The sequence below is a fragment of the Antrostomus carolinensis genome, unplaced genomic scaffold (assembly GCF_000700745.2).
Source record: "Antrostomus carolinensis isolate BGI_N321 unplaced genomic scaffold, ASM70074v2 scaffold9480, whole genome shotgun sequence".
Classification (NCBI taxonomy): domain Eukaryota; kingdom Metazoa; phylum Chordata; class Aves; order Caprimulgiformes; family Caprimulgidae; genus Antrostomus; species Antrostomus carolinensis.
Genome location: NW_010289088.1, coordinates 33,695 through 56,684, shown reverse-complemented (window position 1 = coordinate 56,684; position 22,990 = coordinate 33,695). Strand labels below are relative to the sequence as shown.

The 22,990-nt window shown below is 35.6% G+C and overlaps 1 protein-coding gene across 1 annotated transcript in view; it reads left to right on the top strand.

Moving 5' to 3' along the window:
* The window catches only part of CRIM1 (cysteine rich transmembrane BMP regulator 1), a 61,820-nt gene that overhangs the window by 9,633 nt on the left and 29,197 nt on the right, over positions 1-22,990 (top strand). Inside the window, exon 3 of the mRNA XM_010168894.1 lies at positions 12,035-12,163. Coding sequence (XP_010167196.1) covers positions 12,035-12,163 — 129 coding nt within the window. The remainder of the gene's footprint in view (positions 1-12,034; positions 12,164-22,990) is intronic.

Sequence of the window (22,990 nt, the reverse complement as noted above, 5' to 3'; positions counted from 1 at the left end):
GAAAATTCTGATGTTTTTACTACAGCAGTGAGAAAACCAGAGTGAAACAGTTGTAAAGACTGAAGAAAAACAGAAATAGCTGTTCACAGCTTTCTAAATTAGAGATCAAGGAACAGCAATTGTTGTATGTAATATTACCATACAGAATTTATTTGTATCAATTTTCCTGAGAAAATCCTTTCTAATGGTTCTTCATACGTGTTCATAGAGTATATATTGTATGTGTGTGTGTAGCCCACAGGATATGTGCTCCAGTGCTGATTGGACAGCCAAATTGGTTTGAAATGTATATTCTTCTGAATGCTTGTCTGAGGTTTGCTGGACTTGGGTAAGAGGATAACTATTCAGCTCCCTTCACCCCTTCCATACTTGAATCTGGTCTACCAGTGCCGCTGGTGGAAGCGGGAGAGCGAGTGATGTGCTCGAGATGTTAGACTAGATGGCCTTTAAAGGTCCCTTCCAACCCAAGCCGTTCTATGATTCTGTGCTTTACACTGGAGTTCCTGGGGGAGGTCGGCAGGGAGGAAGAGATAAGAACAGGTAGTAGGTGTATGGAGGACAGGAGAATGTATGGGTGTAGCCCTCTAATACGAGGGGTTTGTACATGGATTTAGTCTTCAAATCTGTGGGCAGCCTTTCTTGAGTCTGTGCTGCGTTGGTATCCACTAGTGTCTGTGCTGGGTCCAGCTCTATCTGGTGATTTCAGTATTTCAGATCAAAGTTAAATTTATTTTATCTACAGACAACAAAACTTAAAAAGGGCAGTGAGTATCTTGGAGAGCAGAGTATGAATTTGTATGCTTGTTTTAAAGCAGTGAGTTGGCAGAAAAATGTTGACCAAATTCAGCAAAGGAAAATAGAACATGCTACACTTGGAGAAGATTACTCATGAGTTCTGAACCGGAGTAATTGCTAAATAGCAGTTCTTCAGGAGAAGTCTGGTGATTAAAGGGAAATAAAAAGTTGAATGTGGATTAACAGAGCCGTGAGAAGGCAAACACCATACTGAAATTACAGTCAAGAGTACAATTTGCAAGAGCCAAAGTAATCCTTTTTGCTCTCTTTCCTATGGATGGGTGCGTCCCTATCTGATGTAGTAGGCCCTTGCTCCTCCTCCAGACATTGTTCCTCTGAAAGAGATGCAGGCAGGCTGGAAAGAGTCAGGAGAGCAATGAGCACAGTCCAAGCTTTGGAAAACATGTCCTGGGAAGATAGAATGAATAAATTGGATTGGTTTAACTTAAAGAGAAAATGTTTAAGTTGGAATGAGAAGTTATCAGTCTTCAAGTGCCTAAAAGGTTGTTGCAAAGAAAAAGATAGCATTGAAAAAAATGAATTGCAAGAGGAAAAATGTGTTTTAGAGGAAAGCAGACAGTTGTTGAGGAAAGCACAACTCCTTTGGCATGTCATGACTAAGATGGTCTTTTTGATGCATTCAGGACGCTGCAGTTTGTATTTTCAGTCTCAGTGAAGGGAGATCCTCTCAGGAAATTGCATACATAACTGAAAGCAGTAATAGTAATTCAAGAGTAATTTTCAGTGTTTATGCAAGTGATGGCTGTGGCTCACCAATATCTACTTGCTGGGCATTTTTAAGTAAATATTAAAGTGTTCAAAACCCTTTTGGCACAACTTCTTGTTACAGTATGTCCACTATCATTGCTTCTTGCCAGTTTTCCATTGCCACAGTGCCTGAGGGTTGTGCTGGTGCAAGGAGTTATAGGTTAATGGCCAAGGTGTGAGCAGCGAGCTGGCTAGTTCAAGGTGAGTGTGTCTGAGCTGAGGGAAATGCAGAAAGCAAAGGTCACCATTAAGGCATGAAGCTCGAGACAGAGGAACATTGAGACAGTGTATTATGGAGAAGACAACCTTCCTTCATCAGCCTGTCCCCAAATTCAAGCTCTTTAGCCTATAGCTTTTAAAGGCAGGCACCTCCTTTCTCACTGGTGAGAGCTGGGAAGAGCTCTGTAGATCCAACACAAAGAATTAGTTTTAAACTTCTCATGGATGCTGCTATGTAGCTTCTGTAGCTGCTGTAATGATATTGGTTCTTTGAGATTTGCCTTTGTTTAATCTATTATCGATTTAGTCTGTTTTTTCTTTCTTTGTTTTCCAGACTGTCTTTATTAAGAGCCAAGGCTTAGGTAATGACTCTAGCCCTTGGTGCTTTCCCCACAGTTGTAGAGCCAATGGCTTCTTGCAGCACGAGGAAGTCTCAAAGAAAGCCCATTTCTTCAGATTTAATTAAAATGGACAGCTAGATGGAGGGCAGAAAGTCATTTGCAAGTGCCATAAGGGACTGCAAAATTTTGGTATGCACTCATACTTCGTTAGGCTGAGAGGTTCTCCACAGGAGGTGGTCTGTGTACCTGTCCTGTTGGAGGAAACGAGATCCATTGGCATTCAGGCTGCTGTTAGTACTGCTGCTTACAGAGCTGCTTGCTTCTCCTCTGGGTTAACAATTATTTATTTTCTAAATAAAATGGGTGTGGTATAACTAGCAATTCAATTTTTAATTAATTTTACCATTTTAAAAAAGTGGATACTGGAGCTTAAAATATCTATTTAGTGTCAATATATAATAGCATATCAATAACACCAAATAAGCTACAGTGGTGGAAATAACCATGTTTTCCTCAGGCCATCTGCATCTGTGGACAGCCATCTGCAAATTGGAATAATGGTTGTGTTCACAGCAAGTAAATATTAGGTAGAATAGTATGAAAATATGTTATTTTAGTTATTTATTTATTTTAACAAGATAATAAATACAAGTGCTCTACACTGGCACTGATGCCAAAAATGTCCCTTGAGAAAGTCTCTGGTTGCATCTCCCAGAGGCTCAGGCTATTCATAGGAAAAGCTGCAACCCCGTCTGCTGATAGTCAGTAATTGGTTATCTCGCAGTATGTCTTCCTGCGCGAGAGCCCTCAGGTACAGATGGCAGGGTGCCAGCATAAGCTGTGAATGAGAAATTAAGTGTTAAACAAAATCCCCTCGGAGGATTTTCATTAATAAGACCTGTGCTACTTTGCTCTCATTATGGCTGACACTTTATCTTCACAAAAAGAAATTAACATTTTCATCAATAAAGGGCTCCAAACTCTAGCTGAGATGTAATTCACTTCAGTTCCTTTAGCATGTGCAACACTTCATTAAGTAAAAACAGGCAGCAGAGTGGTAGTGAGCAGCGTTCACCAGCGCAGGGTTTGGACCCAGAGATCTCCTTAGAGGGTGACGTATAAGTTACTGTTCGGCAGCAGCATTGTAGTTCTCACCAGCCTTTTCATCAAAGTCAATTAAGGGATGCAAACACCGTGCTGTAGAGAATTTGGCTTACGTTTGCCAGATCATGATTTAGTGTAGCAGTTTTAGACAAGACAACTGAGGCTGTTGAACCAAACAGTCCAAGTTATAATGAAACCTAATGCCAGTGAAAGTATCTCTGAGTTTAAGAAAGTCAAGACTTATACTAATATAAAATAACCTTTTCCTAGTTTTCGATAATTCATTGTTAATTTCATTGGAAGACTGCTGAAAGGATAAATAACCAAAGAATCCTAATGAATCTATATCAGTGGAGCTAAGGATGTCTCCCTTATAAAGAACCTCGTGGATCCTCTAATTAATTCTTTTCAGTGTCTATAGCATTCATAGATTTTCCCCAGATGCACACTAACTTAGTGTTTCATGTATCTTCACCTAGTAAAGATAATTCAATGGCCTTACCTGGTTGGATATTTCTTGATAGGCAGGCTTAATTGATTCTGCTGTTATAAAGGTGGGTTACTTCTTTCTGTCACTCTACCTAAAATTGTCAAAAAGCATTAAAATACATTTGAGGGATATACACAGCTATTAAACTGAAAATTGGAAGATTTTAGTATGGCAGACAAAAGCTTTTAACTTCATGTCTTGGGAATGGAAAGTTTGTAAGTATTTTGATTGGTTCACAGAAGGCTTCTTCAGTGTGCAACAGTAAAAATAACCTTGGACTATAATAGTTACTTTTGAGGAAAAATACATATATTAAGTAGTTCCAGGTTGACAGTGTGAATAAAATTTGAAATAAAGTTTGCCAAACAGAAGTATGTATTTGGAAGCATTAGTATTTTCAGAGTTATTTCTGACATTAGAAAATTATCATATCTTAAGTCCTTGCATACATTTTATAAATAGTTATGTGATGCCGAATCGTTGAACTCTGATAGCTAACACTGGCAGCAAAATGCTGGGAAAAAAATTCCTGCAAAGTATTAAGTATTTCAAACCCAGGAAGGAAACTCTGTTGCCCAGGACTCGGGACTGATACTTTTCATGTAATGAACTGGAGGGGTGGGGAAGGCTGGAATGCAAACTATGAGGATGGAAAACATTTAGTCACTCTTGGAATGATATGAATGTTTTTACAGGAAGCTTAAGTAAACACACATGCTGCTGCTTAGGAGGCTGCAGTTAACTTTTTTGGACAGCAGACAAAATTCAAATAAGTATGCAGACTTGAATGAAAAGCTGTTGAGCAGCACACCCTTCAGGAGCAGTTTTTAGCCACTTATTACATAAAGCATTAGGTACAAAGTTAGACTGCTGTTTACTTTTTTGTTTCCTTAATTTTAATAGTAAATACTTGAAAGCACTGCTATATTTCTTTTCGACAGTTGGTGCTCATTTCGTAGCATGAGAACATCTTAATCCTTTTAGAGGTATTTTGTGTTATAAAATACTACAGAAGAGGGAGCTATTTCACTTTCCCCAAACACAGGCACATTCTTTATTATTGACGTTAGATGTCTTTCTCCATGTGTAGAACATGATTTTGACTCATTTTTCCTTCTTCCCCTAGAAGAGATTTTCATTTCTTGCTCCTGATAAGAAGTTGGACTTTCTAGAATCCTCTTCTGTTGAGCTTATTCTTTGTACATGGCTAACAATTTCTCCAAATATCCCAAGAACAAGCACTGCAGAATCTAAATGCGCTGGTATTTTATGAATTCTTCTCTCTGGGATTAAAAATCATTGTACATTAAATGTGCAAATTTAAGAGAGTTATTTTTTTAATCAGTGGCTGCGTGCAATGAGATCTTTATCCAAAGTTTCTTATGGTTGTCCCTCAGGGGGAAAAAAACAAACAAACAAAAAAACCGCCAAAAACCCCACAACCTACAGAGCTAATTATTGTTAAAACTACTGAAGATATCAGTGGGCAAAATTATTTATGAAATTAATTTATTTTTCCATTTATATGCTGAAAAAGTTTTTTCTTGTGATCGATACTGCTAGTTGGGGGCAGAAGCCACGTACATGGTGGTGTTCACTGGTGCTTCCCTGTGCTATACGTTGACAAAGTGGTTTCATGTTCCAGCCTTTTTAATCATATGCACAAGGAATTTATCTATTTTATATGTCTTTAGTTAAACTATAGATTGATTCACATTAAAAACATGGGAATATGGAAGAGGAGGTTGGGGAGTTGTAGCACTGAGCAGTGAAACATACAATCCCACTTCTCATTTTACAGTTATGATTACATAGTCTTCACATTTAAATTTTGGAGCATTTTTAGGCCTCCTCCCTTGTGCTGCATAACAGTTAGTTTGGTGTGTTTGAAAAGTTCATGTGTTACTCTTGGTATGAACTTGTGTGTTGAAATTATCTTGATTGTAATTTAGCCTTTCAAAAGTACAAATGCTTTTCTGAATGCTTTTTTTGCTTTTTTTTTCCAAATATTTTTCTTATACATGATAAGAAATCACTGACAATTTTATCTTCCAGCTGAATGAGCAATATTCTCCAAATAAGTCCTCAAAATATCTTGATTAGAATATACTGTGTTTGTGATATATAGTAACTATGAAAACAAACATCTGAAACTGTTCTTAATCATGCCAGAAATAGTCCATATTCAAATACTAAATATATATAAATAAAGTACAAAATAGTATTTTGGTAGGTTCCAGGGACATTTTCTTTTAATATCTGTTAATGTAAAAATGGTTCACTTGGCAATGAATTTTTAAGGCCTGTGCTCCTAAATTCCTTGTAAAACATAGGTACTTCTGCAGTAGTTTGCAGTTTTACAGTGGAATTGGTTAAAATAACGGTGGCTTGTGTATTCAAAGAAGGATCTCAAAAGATAATATTCAACCTCCATGTAGTGATATATCTAAAGAGCTTACAGTTCTATAGTTTTGATCAAGAAATGTGTTTTTGTGATGCAGATCGAAACCCCTTTATTAGTGTGAAGTTGTCTGGAAATGCTGTTTTTATATCAATATAGGTAAATTTATATATAAAAAACCAACAAGGCAAGAAAAATATGCCTGCATACATACATAAAAAGCTTGCAGCTTTGGGGTCCAAAATGTCCTGTTTGCCTGATTTTGTTGAATATATATAGATGTACTGCCATCAGCCCACACTGTATTGTAGTTTGTTATTATGGGGTTTGCAAATAATATTGTGATGTTTGGGACAGTTTACACCAAACTTTGGTAGGACTTGCTGGCTTTCGAGCATATGTGTGTAGAGTAATACTGAGTAAAGCTGTGCTGGAAGCATCAATGAAGATGATGAGGAGAAGAAGTCAGATCTCCTATGTCTGCTTAGCTGGAGTAACCATTCTGCTTGAATCAAAGTAACTGAACTCAGGTGTTCAATGCATACTTATGTCATACTTTTATGGCAAGGAAAAATACAGTAATTTTATTATAATAAGGATAGCTTTTCTTCTGTGTTTACAGGACAACATTTACAAGTGAAATTAAAAACTAGAATGAGTTAGTAGTGTAAAATACTTTCCCCCTTAATTTCTAGTACTTTTGGGTTAAGATACGTGATGGTCCAGACTTCTAACAGTTGATTGTGGAAGGTGTCCCTGCTCATGGAGGGAGGTTGTAACTAGATGATCTTTAAGGTCCCTTCCAACCCAAACCATTCTATGATTCTATAGAATTTCCCTATTTACTTTTAAATTCATTTGTGTTTACCAATGCTATATTTAACAATTTAACCATATGGAGAAGAAACTTAGAATGCAACCGTTACTTCCCTACTTAAAACCAATTTTGTAAAAGCCTGGAATAGGTGTTTCCCTCACATGGTATTACGCAAAGTGTGAAACAATATCTGGTTTGAGTTAAAATATTGCATTCCAAATGAAACAAAGGACAGAGCTTGTTTTAAGTGTTTTTCATTTAACAATGATAATAAAAATACCTTGCCAAGAGGTGAAGCATGGGTAATATATTAACTTAGAGGACAAAAAATGAGACTAAAAGTGGCTGTGGCTGTCACTAAATAACACTTCAGAGAGAATTATTCTTTTAACTGCCTGGAAGAAATTTTGCTTCTTGAATAAAAAGCTACTCTTTAAGTCATTAAGTAAATTTCAGAGAGATGATGTTAGGCAAACATATACTTCAATTGCCGAAGGAAGGTAATCAGTACTTGGCAAAAGCATACAGAAAGACACTTGGATCTCAGTGTCTCTTTTCTACTGGGGAGCACAAAGCTGGGCACTGCACCAACTGTGGGCTCACAAGTGCTAAATAGAGGGGCAGCATCAATTCCCTGCACCTGCAGGGTCTGTTCCTGCTAATACAGGTCCCTCTTGTCCTTCACACAAACCAAAACTGAACGCTTGGTGCTTTGCAGCAGTACAGTTAAGTGGAAACCCTCTTCGTTTTCTGTTATGAATTCAGTGGCTGGAGTTCAGATTTTGAACAACTAAGGGTATGATAGGAAGATGGTTATAATTTGTCATTCAGCATTAAGGAGTATTTTTTTGTTGATTTTGTTCTCTTTAAAATTAACTAAAGAATTATGTAAATGAAATCTCCAAAGTTAGAATGAAAATGAAATCTTCACTGAATGGTTCATTTTTAACATTCAGATAAACAGTATAAGCCAACAAGATTGCAATAAATTGTCTCTGGGTTTTTTGTTTGTTTGTTTTGATTTGTTTTGTTTTCCAGGACTTTAGCAATTGATTGTGAATTTTTGTTTTCTTTCTCTTCTTTTTGATAACTTGATTTGATCAGTCTGTGTGTATAATAAAATTCTAATCTGAAGAAACTTTTTCCCCTCATCTTACTGAAACATGGGTGCATCAGCTTGTCTTCATTTCTGAATACTTCAGCTGAGCATTATATTAAGACCTCAGTACTCACCCAAGTATAACAAGATCTGTATATGAGGCACGGTACTAGACCGTCCTGTGTTCGATACATCGATCATCCTGTGTTCCTGTGTGTATATACATATATATAGTATTTCACCTTTTTAACAGAAGAAAATTTCTGCTTTTTGTAATACCAGCTGTGTCACGTGACTTATAGAAGTGGGAGATCTCAAAAATCAGAAAATAGGAGAAAAGAGAGGCCTGGGTATTGGTTTTGTTCATATTAGAAAAGCATCCTGGGTAGAAAAATACCAGTGAAACTATGGTCTTATTCCACCTTGACAACTTATTTTTTTTGTGACATCCAGTTTTTGTGTTAGTATTGCTAATGTAGGCTCTATAAGGACAAAGCCAACCCCAGGCATTACTTGGATGTCACCAACTTCCCTTATTTCCCCATAAATACCCAGTTTGATTTCAAGCTGGGATGAATGAGATTCAGCATTTTGATCACAAACCGTAGTGTTTTTCAGCGCACCAGTCAGAATCATAGACCACCACTGGCTAAAATATCTACTGTGGATTTCAAAAATTTTGAAGTCATTTTTAAGTAAATGGTAGTGTAAAAAATTAATTCAAAGATTTTTGTCAACCTCACAGCAGGCAAATTAATACTCTGCACTAAAATTCAGCATAGAAGGTATCAGGTTCAGAAAGAATATATGGAAGCAAGATGTTCTAATAGAAATGTGCATTTAACCTTATATAAAACACTTGACATCATCAAAATCTGTGCTCTATTAAAAAATCCGTTGTTTTCATTCAGACTCCTTCAATCTCCTTCTCTTTATTTTCTTCTTCTGTCTCTATTTCTGCAGTATATTTTTATTGTTGGTAAAGCACACAGAGAGAAACAGCACCTGTTTTTCCCACCCATTGTCTGTGCATTTGTGCACTGGATTTTTGTTCTGCCACTTCTACCAAGAGCAGCAGTGAAAACCTAGCTCAGATCATGCGGTGGTACATGCTTTTTCAAGCTTAGCTACTGCTTGCCTATTCAAATAGCCAGAAGCCTGGCAGAGCAGAGCTGGCTTTATTTGTTGGGTCTTGTCTAGTGAAGTGAAAAGGGCTGATTTTTTATTATTATAATTATTATTATTTTTCTTCTCCTGACCGCATTTTTGCACATGTAGGGGTAGGGAATGAAATTATTCCTTTTGTCCTCTACTTGCAGCTCGTTGAGAAGCAGGCATGCATATAAAATTACTGTATTTCAGGGCTTACCTTTAGGGACAGGAGAGAGAAAAAGCAGATTTGTAAGCTTGTCTGGAAATACCGAGGATGCTGACAGCAGTCACAAAAGTAGGAGGTAATAGAATAATAAAACACATCGAATAGAGGACCAACAAAAACCTTTCAAATTAATATAATATCAGTTTAATTTTGTCCCTTGTAAGAAATACCACATACTGGATGGCAAAGGAGGCAAAAAACTGTTGTGTTGGTGTGTCCAAGACACAAGAGCATCAAAACACAGAAGCATAGGTTTGAAAAGTCAGCATGAAAAATACATAACAAATATCCATTGGGTTGGGTTTTTTTCACCCCCTAGAGATTAAAAATATACCTGGAATTAAAGAGAAGTTATCTTGAGGGGTGAACTTCAGTGATGGGGGGTGAAACACAGTCCTGTTTCTTGTTAGGCTTAGTTTACACCCAAGTGGATCAATGAATACTAACCTGCATCTTGGCTTTCAATGAGTTTTTGTACTACGTATTTTACGTAACTGTTTTGAAGATGGTAAAGCTACAGTCTCCTTCAGTTCTCCAGCTCGTGGTACCGTCTGTGAACTTTGCTTTGGGTAGCATTAATGATTCATATGATTTGCAGTGGTTTTAACTGCCAGGGAATATAAGCATTACTGTGACTTTTTTGTCATTTGAAGTGTAGGGTTTGGGCTTGCTGACCCCATAACCGGAATGTAGCTTCAGGGTGATTCACGTGTTCTGGTCTTTTACATGTTTAGGGTATTTTGGTTAGAGAATGGAGTGAGTTATGGAAGGAGGTTTTCAGAATAGGAACCAGATGCTGAAAATCATTTTGTTCGCAAAACTATTTTATATACTGAGTCTTAAACAGATGGGATTAATGGAATTTCTGGGATATACGGTACTATGGGTATAAATCAATATGTTCTTGATTCCTAAACTAATGGTTTGTTGAAGTTGCAAATGTTAAATATTAGATGTGAATATGCCTTAGATAGTTTACTGAATGAACTTGAAAACAAATAAAAAGAGTTCACAGAAATTAAACAAAGTCTAGTTTGGGAATCCATGGATTCCAATATGTTGCTCGTAATGGTTATTCTTCCGTACTACACGTGCAAACTCAGAAATGTGAAATGAAAAATTCACAGAAATTTATCAGATCTCTCCTTTGACCTCTAACCTATTAATTAACCTATTAAAATCTTAGAAAAAAATCTGGAAACGTTTTGATTTAAATTAGAAGATATTTGAGGGGTCTACAGAGACACAGATGCCATTTTACAAATTTCCAACTTTTATTTGAACAAAGCTGTTGGTGGTGTTTTATATGCGTATAAAGTGTCTAGCTGCTTTTCCTACAAAAAATTACACAACTAACAGAATTTGAATGCTACTTTGAAACTTAACAGCAAACTGAAGAATCTGAACCGTGACCTCTGAGATAAGTTTAGAAATCGTTTAACTTCACTGTAGTGTCTTTCATGCAGTTTTTCATTCCAAAGTCTGTACTTAGCTGATCTAATTTAAAAGGGATTAAAAATGTTCATCTGCTGTATAAACTGTTGTAAAGGGAAGAGTAGGGCTGGGGAGAAGCTATGAAAGCTGAAAATTATAAAAGACAATGAAAGCAAAAAAGCTGATTCTTGTAATAGAATAATTTTCACTTGGCTGGAAGGCACAGCTGCAAAAGCTGCCTGCTGGATAAGGATCCAATAGGCATTGAAATTTGTATTTTGGTTAATAGTGTATACTTCTAACAATTTAATCAATGTTGAGTACTACTTTACCCTTAGACTGAGAGTGAAGACTAGCTGCCTTTAAGTAAGGATGGCAAAATTTGCTTTTTAGTATATTTGGTTTGAGGATGAGAGAGATGCCAAGATGTGGCTGTCTCCAGTCCATGAAAATGTGCATACCATATAAAACATATTACGGTTTATTGCCCTGATAAATAGTATTCAATTTCTCCATATTTTCACAATTTATCAATACATGTATTGATTTTTTTTTTAAGTATAATCTGGTACTGCAAAGTATACTGTAAGAAGTTACGTTTTCAATTAATAGACATGTTAAATGGTTTCCAGTGATCTTTTGTATGCAGTGTATCTTGCATTCCCTTTTGGTATTCAGAGTATCTTCTGCTTTAATTTTCAGTAGAAGTGATCTTATTCACACAGAGAAAGATTTGATCTGCTGAATTCATATGCTTTGATTTGCAGCTTGGTAGTATCAACTGAGCTTTATAGAAAGCTCTGTTCAGTTTCTACAGTAAATAATCTGCATGAAATTTTTATTTAATACTTATGGAGAAAAGTTGGGAAAATAAATATTTTACATTCAGTTTTAAACTGTATGTGCAGAAAAGCTGATTTCATAGTGAACAAAAAAATGTACTATTTTATTCCTGTTTCAGTATTTAAAAAATTTTATGCAGCTTTGTACTGTTTGTGATGAGTGTACGTCATTTCAAAACAAAGTCTGTTTCTTTAATTGTTTCTTGAAGTACCAAGAATATTCATTAATCACAAGCAAGAAAAAAATAAAAATTATTCTCCTCACTGTTGCATTGTGCATGTCTTTTTGTGAACTTAATTAAAATACTCAATCTCAAATTTATGTTTTATTTTTTCATACCTTCAGAACCAACCTACATCACAATAGGACCACCCACCTGTGAGGTTTTGGTGAACTGCACTTTGACTGAAAAAGACTGTATCTATAGCTTCAAACTGGACCAAAATGGTTGCCGAATTTGTCAGTGCAAAACTAGTGAGTATGCAAAAATATATGTGAAAATGCTAGTATGCTTGTGTTTTGCATTCATATTGTTGATTATATGTTGTGTTAGCATGCATGTACTTTATAGTTGTTCATCTTTAAACAATAGGTTCCTGATTTCTGATATTGCGTCTTTGCTTGCTTAAAATGTATTTAGAGTAAAACATGAATTGTCTGACTTTAGGCAAAAATTAACAGCTAGGTAGAAAAGGTAATAATTTGAGACTTAATATTCATTCAGACTTTGAGAAGTCTGATAAGACTTACACATTTCATTTTCCTCTGTGTATGTGAAGAGTGTAAGAACATTTGGATTTGTGAACTGCAAAAACTGTTGCTAAACAGCCTATTTTCCACTTACCTTTTTTTCCTTAAAACTTAGAATTTGAGGATAAATATTTGAAATTTATATGCCTGGAGAGCATATATCCACATATAATTTTATTTCTATAATGCATTCTTATTTTTTTAAAAAAATATATTATATAATACTTTAGTTAGGATTTATGCAGGCTTTAACATCCATTTCTTCCCCAAGGAAAATCATTGTGCCTTGTGAGAACTTTGTGTGTATCAGTAAAGCAGCAAAAATGTATTTTCTGTATCTATTTCCTTAAGAGTGACAATTTTACTGATGAAATCCAAAGCAGGGTCAGGTTGGTTGCTGGGGTTTTCCAGCAAATGACACCTGTGGAGTATTAGTCTCAGATGCACGATGCATCACTCTGGCTGCCAACCCAGCATAAGAGTGGGTTTAAAGTGTAATTTTATTGTAGTTCTGCAGCTTCCTTGTAGCCTTTGTAGCTTTCACAACTAAAGTATTACTCCATTCCTCTTTTGATTTCAGTCTGCCTGTTCTCAGACACTTTCTAAGCCAATATGACTACTTTAGGGGTCACCCTAAATGGTTGAAATAAAACTCTTAACTGCTACAAACTAAAGAGTTTTAGGATTGGATTGGTGTTTGCTTAAGGAGCAAGAAAAGGGTTTGTCCTGGCTTTCTAAACTTTTTTCCTGGGAAAATGTGCATTTTTTCTTTCCATAAGGTAAAGGACAGCACATCTTAATAACAAGTAAATACATGGCGAGCAGTAATGTCATTATGGTAATAGTAACATGGAAATAATACCTTTGATTATAAGTAGTATTCGTGGCAAGGGTGACTTCCCATAGATTGTATCCAAGCTATCACATAAATGCCTTACTTAGTTCTTCTTAAGGACAAAATTAGAAATGTTAAGTTCTGCTTTTAACACTGTAATTTGATTTTCCTTCTTTTTTTATTGTTGTTAAATTGATTGGAGAGTTTGACACAAACAAGAAGATGGACAACTTCATCTATGCCTGTGCATGCAGTTCTTTCCCTCCAGTTTGGTGCACAGGAGACCCATCACTCCAAAGGATGGTTTCTTTTGTCCTAGATTACCAGACTGCACACATACACATACCACATCCCAGGAAGTCTCTGTTCTTGCTTGGAGTATTTCTGATTAAATAGTGCTTAAGAACCTATTCAAGGGAATTTTTCTCTTCCCAGATTTGCTTCAAATTATTTTCATTTTGCAGTAGCAAACTGTCTGGAGCAAACTTAATAGTATCATTTGACTATCATCTTTTTTCAGTTAAATAACTTGAATTGTAGATATCTTAAAAATCTCTTTAGTCATTCAGAGAGGAGAGCCTTTATTTTCTCAAGAAGTTAATAAAAATAACAGCTTGGAAATCTTCACCACTTGGTGGTTATCAGTCAAAATGACAGAAATAGAATTTTTCTGTCAAGTAATATCTCTAGCTTGCAAGGCTCTGGACAAATGAGTGTGATTACTGAAAAGAAAGAGTTTTATGTCAAATATGCTGAAAATGTACTGCACTAGTTCTCTGCGTTTTGAGATCCTATGTATTTTCATGTTCAAACCAGCTTAGTTGCATCTTGGCTCTCTAAAGAATGTGAGGATGTGTATTGTCTTTGTCTAAGGTAGAGTCGTGTGGATTTTGGGGAACATCACTATCTTTATACTGCACCCACTTGTTTCTTGTTGGTGTAAACTGCTTGACAGAGTCAGATTTAAAGTGCCTGAGTAAAGGAGGCCCACGTGCCCCCCATTACCATTTGAAATCATCATATCCTAATTCTACAAATCTCTTTCCAATAAAGTTTCCTTTTTTGCTAATTTCTCTTTAGATATCTCTGCTGACAATTCATCATACTTCAATCTATTTCAGATAAAATAAAAGCAAAATGATGAAGTGGAAGAACATAGAGTAAAGCCATAAATTGTTTCTTATTATGACCTTCATTTACATTCCTGTAGCCAGAAATCAGTACAACAGGTTTATTTTTTCATTTGAAGTAATTACCTAAGTAACATATAATGTAATTTGTTTGGTGCTTTATTGCAATTTATTTTCAAGTTTATCCAACTTGACTCAAGCCAACTACAGAACGAGAAGAAAGAATCAAATCATAACATTTCTAGAATATATTTCTAGATTTTGATAGTTGTTTACTTTATCCTTCTTCCTGTTGTGGCAGCGAACACAAAAATGTGCTGTAATAATGCACAGTATATATTAAAAAAAAAAAAAACCCCAAACAAAACCAAACCAAAACCAGAGGCAGACCATGGTTGTAAGAGAAGGGAGGAAAAAACTACCACTGAGCAAAGAGTGAGTGAGTAGAGATGGAACCACAAATGATGAGGAAGAAAAAAGGATGATCATACTGACCGGGAATAAATAAGAGCCAAACCAGCCCTACATGGGGATAAAAAGAAAAAAGTATAATCTACAATATAGGAAGAACCACTACAAACACCAAGAGTAAAACTAGAATGGTAGGAAAAACATGAAATACATTACAAAAAAAAAAGTAAGATGGTAGAAGATGATACAAGAACAAGGAACAAATAGAAAAAAAGACAAATAAGCAAAAAATTTGTTACTTTGTAGAGTACAGCAGTTGGTATTCTGTTTGGAGTGTCTCGGCCTTTGCTTTCATAGAGAGAACTGAAGTGAATTAAAGTCTTTAGGAGGAGGAGTAATTCAGGGAAGCAAACAAGACCAGTGATTGGCTATTTGTGAGGCAGGATTTCTGTTGCTCCAAAGACAACTAACAGGCATATTGAATAATGCCTGCTGATTGCAGTAACATGGGATTTAAAACCTGATACTTGCTGCTGGGCACTAAATCACTCTTCAGTGAGAGTCTGCAATGAGGGCCAGTATTTTTATCTGGCCTTGTCTATTCCCTGTGTTATAGTCATGAAGAAGAAAAAGCCTTTAAAATCTCTCCTGCAACTTAGACTATAGCATTTGCCCCCAAATGAATTGAACGTGAAGAACTGTTCAGAGTGTAACTGTGGGCATGTATGGCTTTAGTATTTTTTAACCTTTCAAATCTTACTAAAATGTAATTAAATTAGAGCACTCTGTCAATTTTGTAAGTTGTTCGCTTCATTTAGAAGGCTTACCTTTGCAGTTACAAGTTGACTGCTTATGGAGAGACAGAGTTGTAGAAGGCTGAGATGAGTTGTTTTCCCTGCACATCATAGTGCACCATCATCCACTTTGTGTGGTGATCTCTTTTTTTCTGTCAAAGCAAATAATGAAATCACTATTAAAAATTAGAAATCTTGACATTATATGTTTTTGCACATTTCTCTAGACATAAAACCACTCCTATCCCCCAAACACATTTTATATAGATACAGAAATATTTTTGGAAGAGTGTTGATACCTTTTCCTTAAATGAGAAGAAAATGTATCCTACCATGGAGTTAAAAAGGAGGTACTATCATTCACTCTTTACTAGCAGACATCTGCAGCATGGACTTCAATATTCTGGTGAGTCACACCATCTCTCTTTATAGCAGAGAGGAATTCTAATGTGGGGTTGGGAGTGTGGAACTTGGTTTAGTTGTGGAGACGTTCAAAGGCAGGATTGGAAGGTTTGAGAAAAGTTAGGTAGGTGCATCTATGGGCTGTCTATAAATAGCAGCACTTGAGGCTCTGAAAGGGTATATAGATTGATGATGGGAAAAAGCCGAAAAAGAAAAACTTTGCAGGGACTCCAGTGGGAGAACACATCTCAACTCCTCTTTTCTGTGTGTTAATCCTTCCATAGTTAAAGTTTGGGATTGGTTTTCTAACCTTTCAATCTTCCTAGCAAAATTTGAATATTTCATTCCTTTATTCTTGTAAATAATCCATACAGGGATGTGTTCTGAACATTTCAAAACTCCCTCAGACTAAATTTTATCTATTTAAATAAAAATATTTTATGTTTATTTTGATATAAAATTAAGGTGGGACAAAAAATCACAAGCACTAATCACACAAAGTGTATGCTTCAGACAATGCAAAATTCCTGGAAATAGTAAAGTAAAATATAAATTAGGTAACAATTTTCTATTTTAGTAACAATTATTTCTCATTATTACCTTAATTTAGCAACAAATTCCATGGGAAAAAAAAAAATCTAAAAACAAAGATAGTCCAGGTAGTCTTTGTGCAAGAAGGCTGTGTCTTGGATTTTTTAATATTTTGTAGACCTGGCAGAAAAAAGATGTTTTATTGTCCTCCTGCAGTGATGTGAAAAGGAATAGCTGTTATATATTAGACCTCAGTTAGTGAAATAGAGCCATCAAAAATTGAGGGTGAAGCATGTTTCTTAAAAAGTTAAGGCTTAGATCAGAAAAAAGTACAATTTCTAAGTAGAATAAAAATATTAACTCTAAGTACACATGTGGAAGATAATGGAAGTGCTCCCTGAAGAGAATGGAATTATTAACTAGTCATCCTAAATAAAAATTATGTCTTCTCACTGGAATAAAAGTCTTTATCGGGAATCTCTGAAGATTACAACAATGTATTTGTTTTAGTAATGCTTACACGATATCTAATGCGATAGAAGCAGATAAGAACTTCGCTTGACTTGTGGAAAAAAAGAAAAAAAAAAAACACAAAATAATGTACTGCTAGAAAGTTTGTGGAAGCTTGATCATTTTCCAGTAATTCCACCTTTGAGATATCACTGCTGCAAGTCCATTTTCATGAAGTCATGTGTTGTATGTTAATCCTAGAGTTGTTTAGAGCAAGTATCTGTGCAGGTAATTTGCCTCAATGGACTCATGAGGTTATTTTTTTAAACAGGGTTTTTTGACATCACAGTGCCCAGTCCCTTCATTTTTATCCAACTATTGTGAATTGTGAGTTAATTCTAACAAAAGGAGGGAGGGTTAGTGTGGATCTGTGGAGGCAATATATTCAGAGAATTCCAGTTACTAATAAGTAACCTAGTTTTCTCCTTCATAAATTTGCCTCCCCAGATCCCCACCCCTGAAGATTAACCAGCAGTAGCAATCCACACCAAGAGGACGGCTGAGGAGTGCTTAATTATAAAGGTACTGTGAAACAGTTCTCCTGATATGATCTAGCCTCAGCGTCAAGAAAATAATGATGGTAAAGGTATGTAGCTAGCTTTGCATAGCCATGCTACAAATTTAAAACAATGGACACCAGCCTCAGCCAAGCTGAAATACTGACACAGTTCTTGTCAAGTATCTATTAATATTCTCTGGCAGTTATTTTTTTTATCTGTAAATTAGAGGATTGAAAACTAAAAGTATTTCAACAGGCTATGCATCTCTAGAATGCATTTTCAAAAGTTTTTAGACTAAGATGACTTTCAGTGTTTACAGTACAATTATCAATGTGTCCATGTGTAAAATGATAAATTCATGCATTTTCAAAAGTTTTTAGACTAAGATGATAAAAATGTGTAAAATGATAAATTTGAGGAAAAAAAAATTCCCAGCTTAAGAGGTTTTTTTTGTATGCCATATATATGCTAGAAGACGGAAATTGAGAAGTCTTCTTTTAAATAAGAGTTAGCTGGAATTACAGTCAAGCTATTAGGAGTTCAAACAGAAGACCTTTTTTAAACCTGAACAGGAAATTAATGGAATTGAATTTTGTTTAGTTTTCAGTTTGATTTTTGAGCAATATTTTATAACACTCCAAATATTCTTAGATTCATGCAAGGTGGGGATGTGAGCACTCTGAAATCAGGAATAACTCATGCATCTGATAGGTTGAATTTAGGCCAAAGAATTTTGATTCTTTCTGACATACGTTGTCTCTGAGATACCCTATCTGAGAAGGAGAAATTACATTATAGCTGGAATATCTGACTGCTGAGTGAATCCTCACAAAGGCAGATTACTAACATTACATATCCTGGGACAGAATTTTGTCGTTGTCTCATTTGCAGGATGGGCCCTGGACTATAGTAAGTCACGTCATGTCAACTGCTCTTACATGCTGACTTTTGTATGTTCTTTCCTTTAGCAGCCAGTGACTCAGTCTTACAGTGTTCTGACAACCTTTTAAAGCAAGTTGTTGAGATACTTAGTGGAAGAGAGTTTTAAAACACCATATAGTTTGTGTGCAGTATGCTGTATAGAGCCTCACCATATCTTTGTAATCATCTGTTCTTTAAGACAAGACTTTCTTCTTCAGAAAGTATTGACCTATATCCCAAACAGATTCCCCTTAAACAGTTTCATGCTCTTCTGAAACTGTAATATTTGTTTTTTTATAGTCTGTGTGCATGATACTGCGTGGGTGAAGAAAGGGGGAGAAATAAACATCTATATTTAAAAGGAGTTTATGGGCAATGGTGACCAGGCTTAAAAACCTTGGTGCTAATATTTGTTTCACAGATGTTTCACAAATGTCACAAATTCACAAATGTTTTTTCAAAGACTAATTAGTTTTCAGCTCTTCTTTCCATTTCTGCTTGTTTTTTGGGTTTTTTTTTCCAGCAGCATCTTACCAAATTGATCCAAATGAATCCAAGAATTTGAAATTCCTATATCCAAGACAGTTTCTATGTGTTAAATTGTTGAAAACTACAGAATGAAGTATTTGCTTGAACTACAGTGTTTCGAGAGATCAAAGTCTATAAGCAGCAGCCTTTGCCAGTGTAGTGAGGTTTAGTGAAGACTGTGACTAGAAACTTGGACCTGCTGGTAACTGACTTTGCTGCTGCTTTTGCAGTCATGGTAGCACATGGAAAACTGCATGGTCTTGTTGTGGAGGCTAGATTCACTGCTATAAGTATTCAGTGCATATTTGTCCTCAACTGAGTACTCATTCCTAGCAGGAGGCTATTTTAGTAATGTCATTGGCTAAGAGCAAACAACCTTGCCATGATTATTGTCCTAGCCTTCTGCTGTACTTAATTCAGTTGAAATTCTTCCAGAATTTTATGTGGTATTTCAGCTAATGTCTTTGTGGTAAAAATACAGTTACATTAGCCTGAGATATTCAGGAACACGTTAATCTTTTTCTAAAGTCATACCATGTCAGTATCACTCTGAGGTCAACCAATGTCCTGAGCCAGTACTCTCGCTTGTAGTGCCAATTCTTACTTATTTCCTATGGGCTGCACAACCTTACACATTTTCAGTATTACATTTTACCCCACTATTCTTATTTTATCCCCCTCAGCCCTCCTCTTACCTTGTGTAGATTGTTTTCTGTGTTGACATTACCTCATAAACATATCATGTTTCATAAGAAAAATTAATGAACATATTTCTACTACTCACATAGAAGAATTGTACTCTCCAGCCAGATATTTCCCTAAGCAGCACAATGAGAGATGTCTTCCCTTTAACTGTTTTCCTATTCATCATTTTGTTTCTGGTTTAGTCTTCTACCTCCTATCTAACTATCAGTTTAGTTCCATAGATGGTGTCATTATAACTAATCAGTCAGAGAAATAAAGTTGGCTTATACTATGCGATCAGAAGGTTGTTCCCATTCTGTTAAGAGTTGCAGTGATGTGCAAGTGCATAATGCAGTTCTCTCAAGCTCTGAAAGGTACTTTTCCTTCTGCATTAGCTCTTAAAAAGTTTCCTATCCTCTCCTTTCAGACTGTCTGATTACCCCGATACAATTTTGAAGCTGTTATTAGCCCAGTTAGGACTGGATATCTTGTCTGCAAATATATTCCATGATTTTGTATTCAGTTTCCTGATGAAATTTATCTAAGCAGAGGTGGAAAAAGCCCCCAAACAAGTAACCTCCTAACATTTTGCCGTAATAAATTTTCTCAGTTCATTGCAGTTGACTTTCATGAACTAGTTCTCTTTATTCTTTAGTATTTGCCACTTGAAATGCAAAACCTTATCAGAAAATCTGTTTTTACTTATCCTTTCATAATGAACCTGTGATTATTTTATTAGTTATTAATTTAAAACTATAGCTAAGGCTATAGAAATATTTTCAGGATGACAATTGCATACACTGAATTTTATTAATATTTTAATCCTTAGACTTGCAATCTTTTTATCTTTTTCTTTCTTTCTTTGGGAGCTACACTCCATTTTCTGAAAAAAAATACCCAGTTTGAAATGCTGGACTAAGGTTTCAACAGTTGTACTTCAGTTTGAAGCTGCCTGAAATTGTCATGTGTTTTGGTAGGAGAATTTTAGATGGTTAGACGTGAAGACAGAAAAAAGACCAGAATTCACTTTCTGAATTTCATGACACAAAATTTCTTCATAGAGAATTTTTTCAAAAGCTATTTAAAATCTATTTCTACAGGTTAGATAGTCATACAATCAGAAGTTTAAGTAGGATAACATGTTAGTTTTAGTAACAACCGTCTTCTCAGAAGGCATCATTTTTAGCATCTTGTTAGAGAGGCTGTCAGCAGAGTTCTGTGGAGATTATTCTGATTTCCTTGTGTAGATGGACATAACACTAGTAAGTTCAGATGTGAACAGTGGTCTGTGCTACCTTCAGCAAAAATTCCCTGTATGTTTGACATAACCAGAATTTTGATGAGATTTTGTACACTCTTCAGAGTCTGTTCCTGAGAGGTAGTGATGATTAGTCAGCCATCCATCCCAAGGCTCTGAAGAGCTTTTTTTCCTTTGCCACTTACAAAATGAAAAATCTTTTGAGGATAAATCACTATGTAAAGGATCACACAAGGAAGATACTGCCTTGAAACTGGTACTTCAAGTTAGTATGTTAGCTGACTATTTGAGTTTTAAGTATATTTAACATCATAAACTAATTGGGATGACACACTGTCTTCCTGCTTTTATAGCACTGTCCGAGTCTGATCCTTTTAATAAAGTATATTAACTTTAAACATAACAAACTTGTTTTGCATCTCCAAAAAGCAGTTTCACTAACCAAATCAAACCAGAAGAGAAGGCTGAAAACAAAAACATATTTGGCTGTGGCATTCTGACAAATCATCATTTTGCCATCTTCTGTAACTTCATACTCAAACGTGGATGTTGCACTCTGATAGCTCTCCTTAACACGTAATCTGAAGACAAATAAGATAAAGAAATATGCCCACTAAAAAAAGTTATTGTTTCTAATGTTTTAGATTTTTTTAAAAATGTATTTACAGCTTTTCCTTTCATTTTTTTAAGATGCCTGTTCATTTCCCTGATGCTTTTGTATTTGCACCTTCTTGTTCCTTGACCTGTCTCCTATGAGCCTGATGTTTATGGACATCCACCTAAACACTTAATCTCCATGACAGAGTATGCTTCAGCAAATGAATGGTTCTGATCAATCCAACCTGTGCAATTCCAGGATTATTCACTGATCAGTTCTGAGCATCTGCAGGAGATACCATAACTTACACCATATCAAAGGTCGTAACTGAACTTAATTCTTTTTGGAGATTTTCCAGTGTAGATGTACTTTTTCGTACATTCTTTAAAAAGTTCAAGTCTAACTTTAGAAATTATGACTACCTTATAAAGTCATGCATAATGAAAAGTTTAGTTAATTTTATTATCGCTATATGCTGCCAGGGAATAATTGTGTGCAAACATCCTAGTGTAAAAGATTGTAAATTAAAGACAAATTCTCATTATTTTAACTTGCTTCAAGGAAAGTCGTCATCTTTGTTATCCGTACATCACTCTTTACCAGACAAGAGTATAGAGTTTTCTCTGTGTTATAATATTTTAAAATAAGCATTAGTGACTATGTATTTAAAAAATACAGTATTCTTGATAAATCTACCTGAACTCTATCCTTCAAAAACTTGTAAGTCTTCATGAAGATCTTTGTATATGTGTTTCTCTCCGAGTAAAGCAAGAACCTGAGATAAAGGTTACCGTTTGCTGTGTAAAGTTTAGATCTGGCTGAGAATAAATGCTTAAATCTTGTCATTGGATGCTCTGCTGACAAAGACAACCTGTAGAGGTTGTGAAAGGGTCTGGCATTTCTTTTTATGTATTATTACAAAAAACTTGGACCCTTTTTGCTTCAGACAGAAAATTTGCATAAAAGTGGAGAGGTGGGAGCCATGAACCTGATGATCTTCATCCCACTTAAACTGACAACTGTTGTTTGGGATAATAAGGCTCTTATGTTTCATTGTACTTCTATACCCAAATTCCACTGCAGAAGTAGGCAGTGAATTTGCCAGTTTTCTCTGAGGCTTCAGTCTCACTCTGAGGTACTAAGAAACACAGCAAATGAGCATTAACTGGTGGGATAGAAAAGGAAACACTTGGCTTCACCATATCTGATTAAGTCTGTGTTTTGAAGTCTTAAATGCAACATTACAAAAACAGAAGAGAAAGCATTTACATAAAGCAAAGATTCCTTCAGTGTATTACCATGTTAGAGATGTGAAGATTATCTTTAAATTTCAGACCCACATAAGTAGTAGAAGAACAGAGTAAGTCAATGTGCTGATCTCCTCTTTGGAAAGGCCCTGTCCCTAAATGTTCATATCCCTAAAGGAAAGTGGTCTTCAGAGCTTGAATG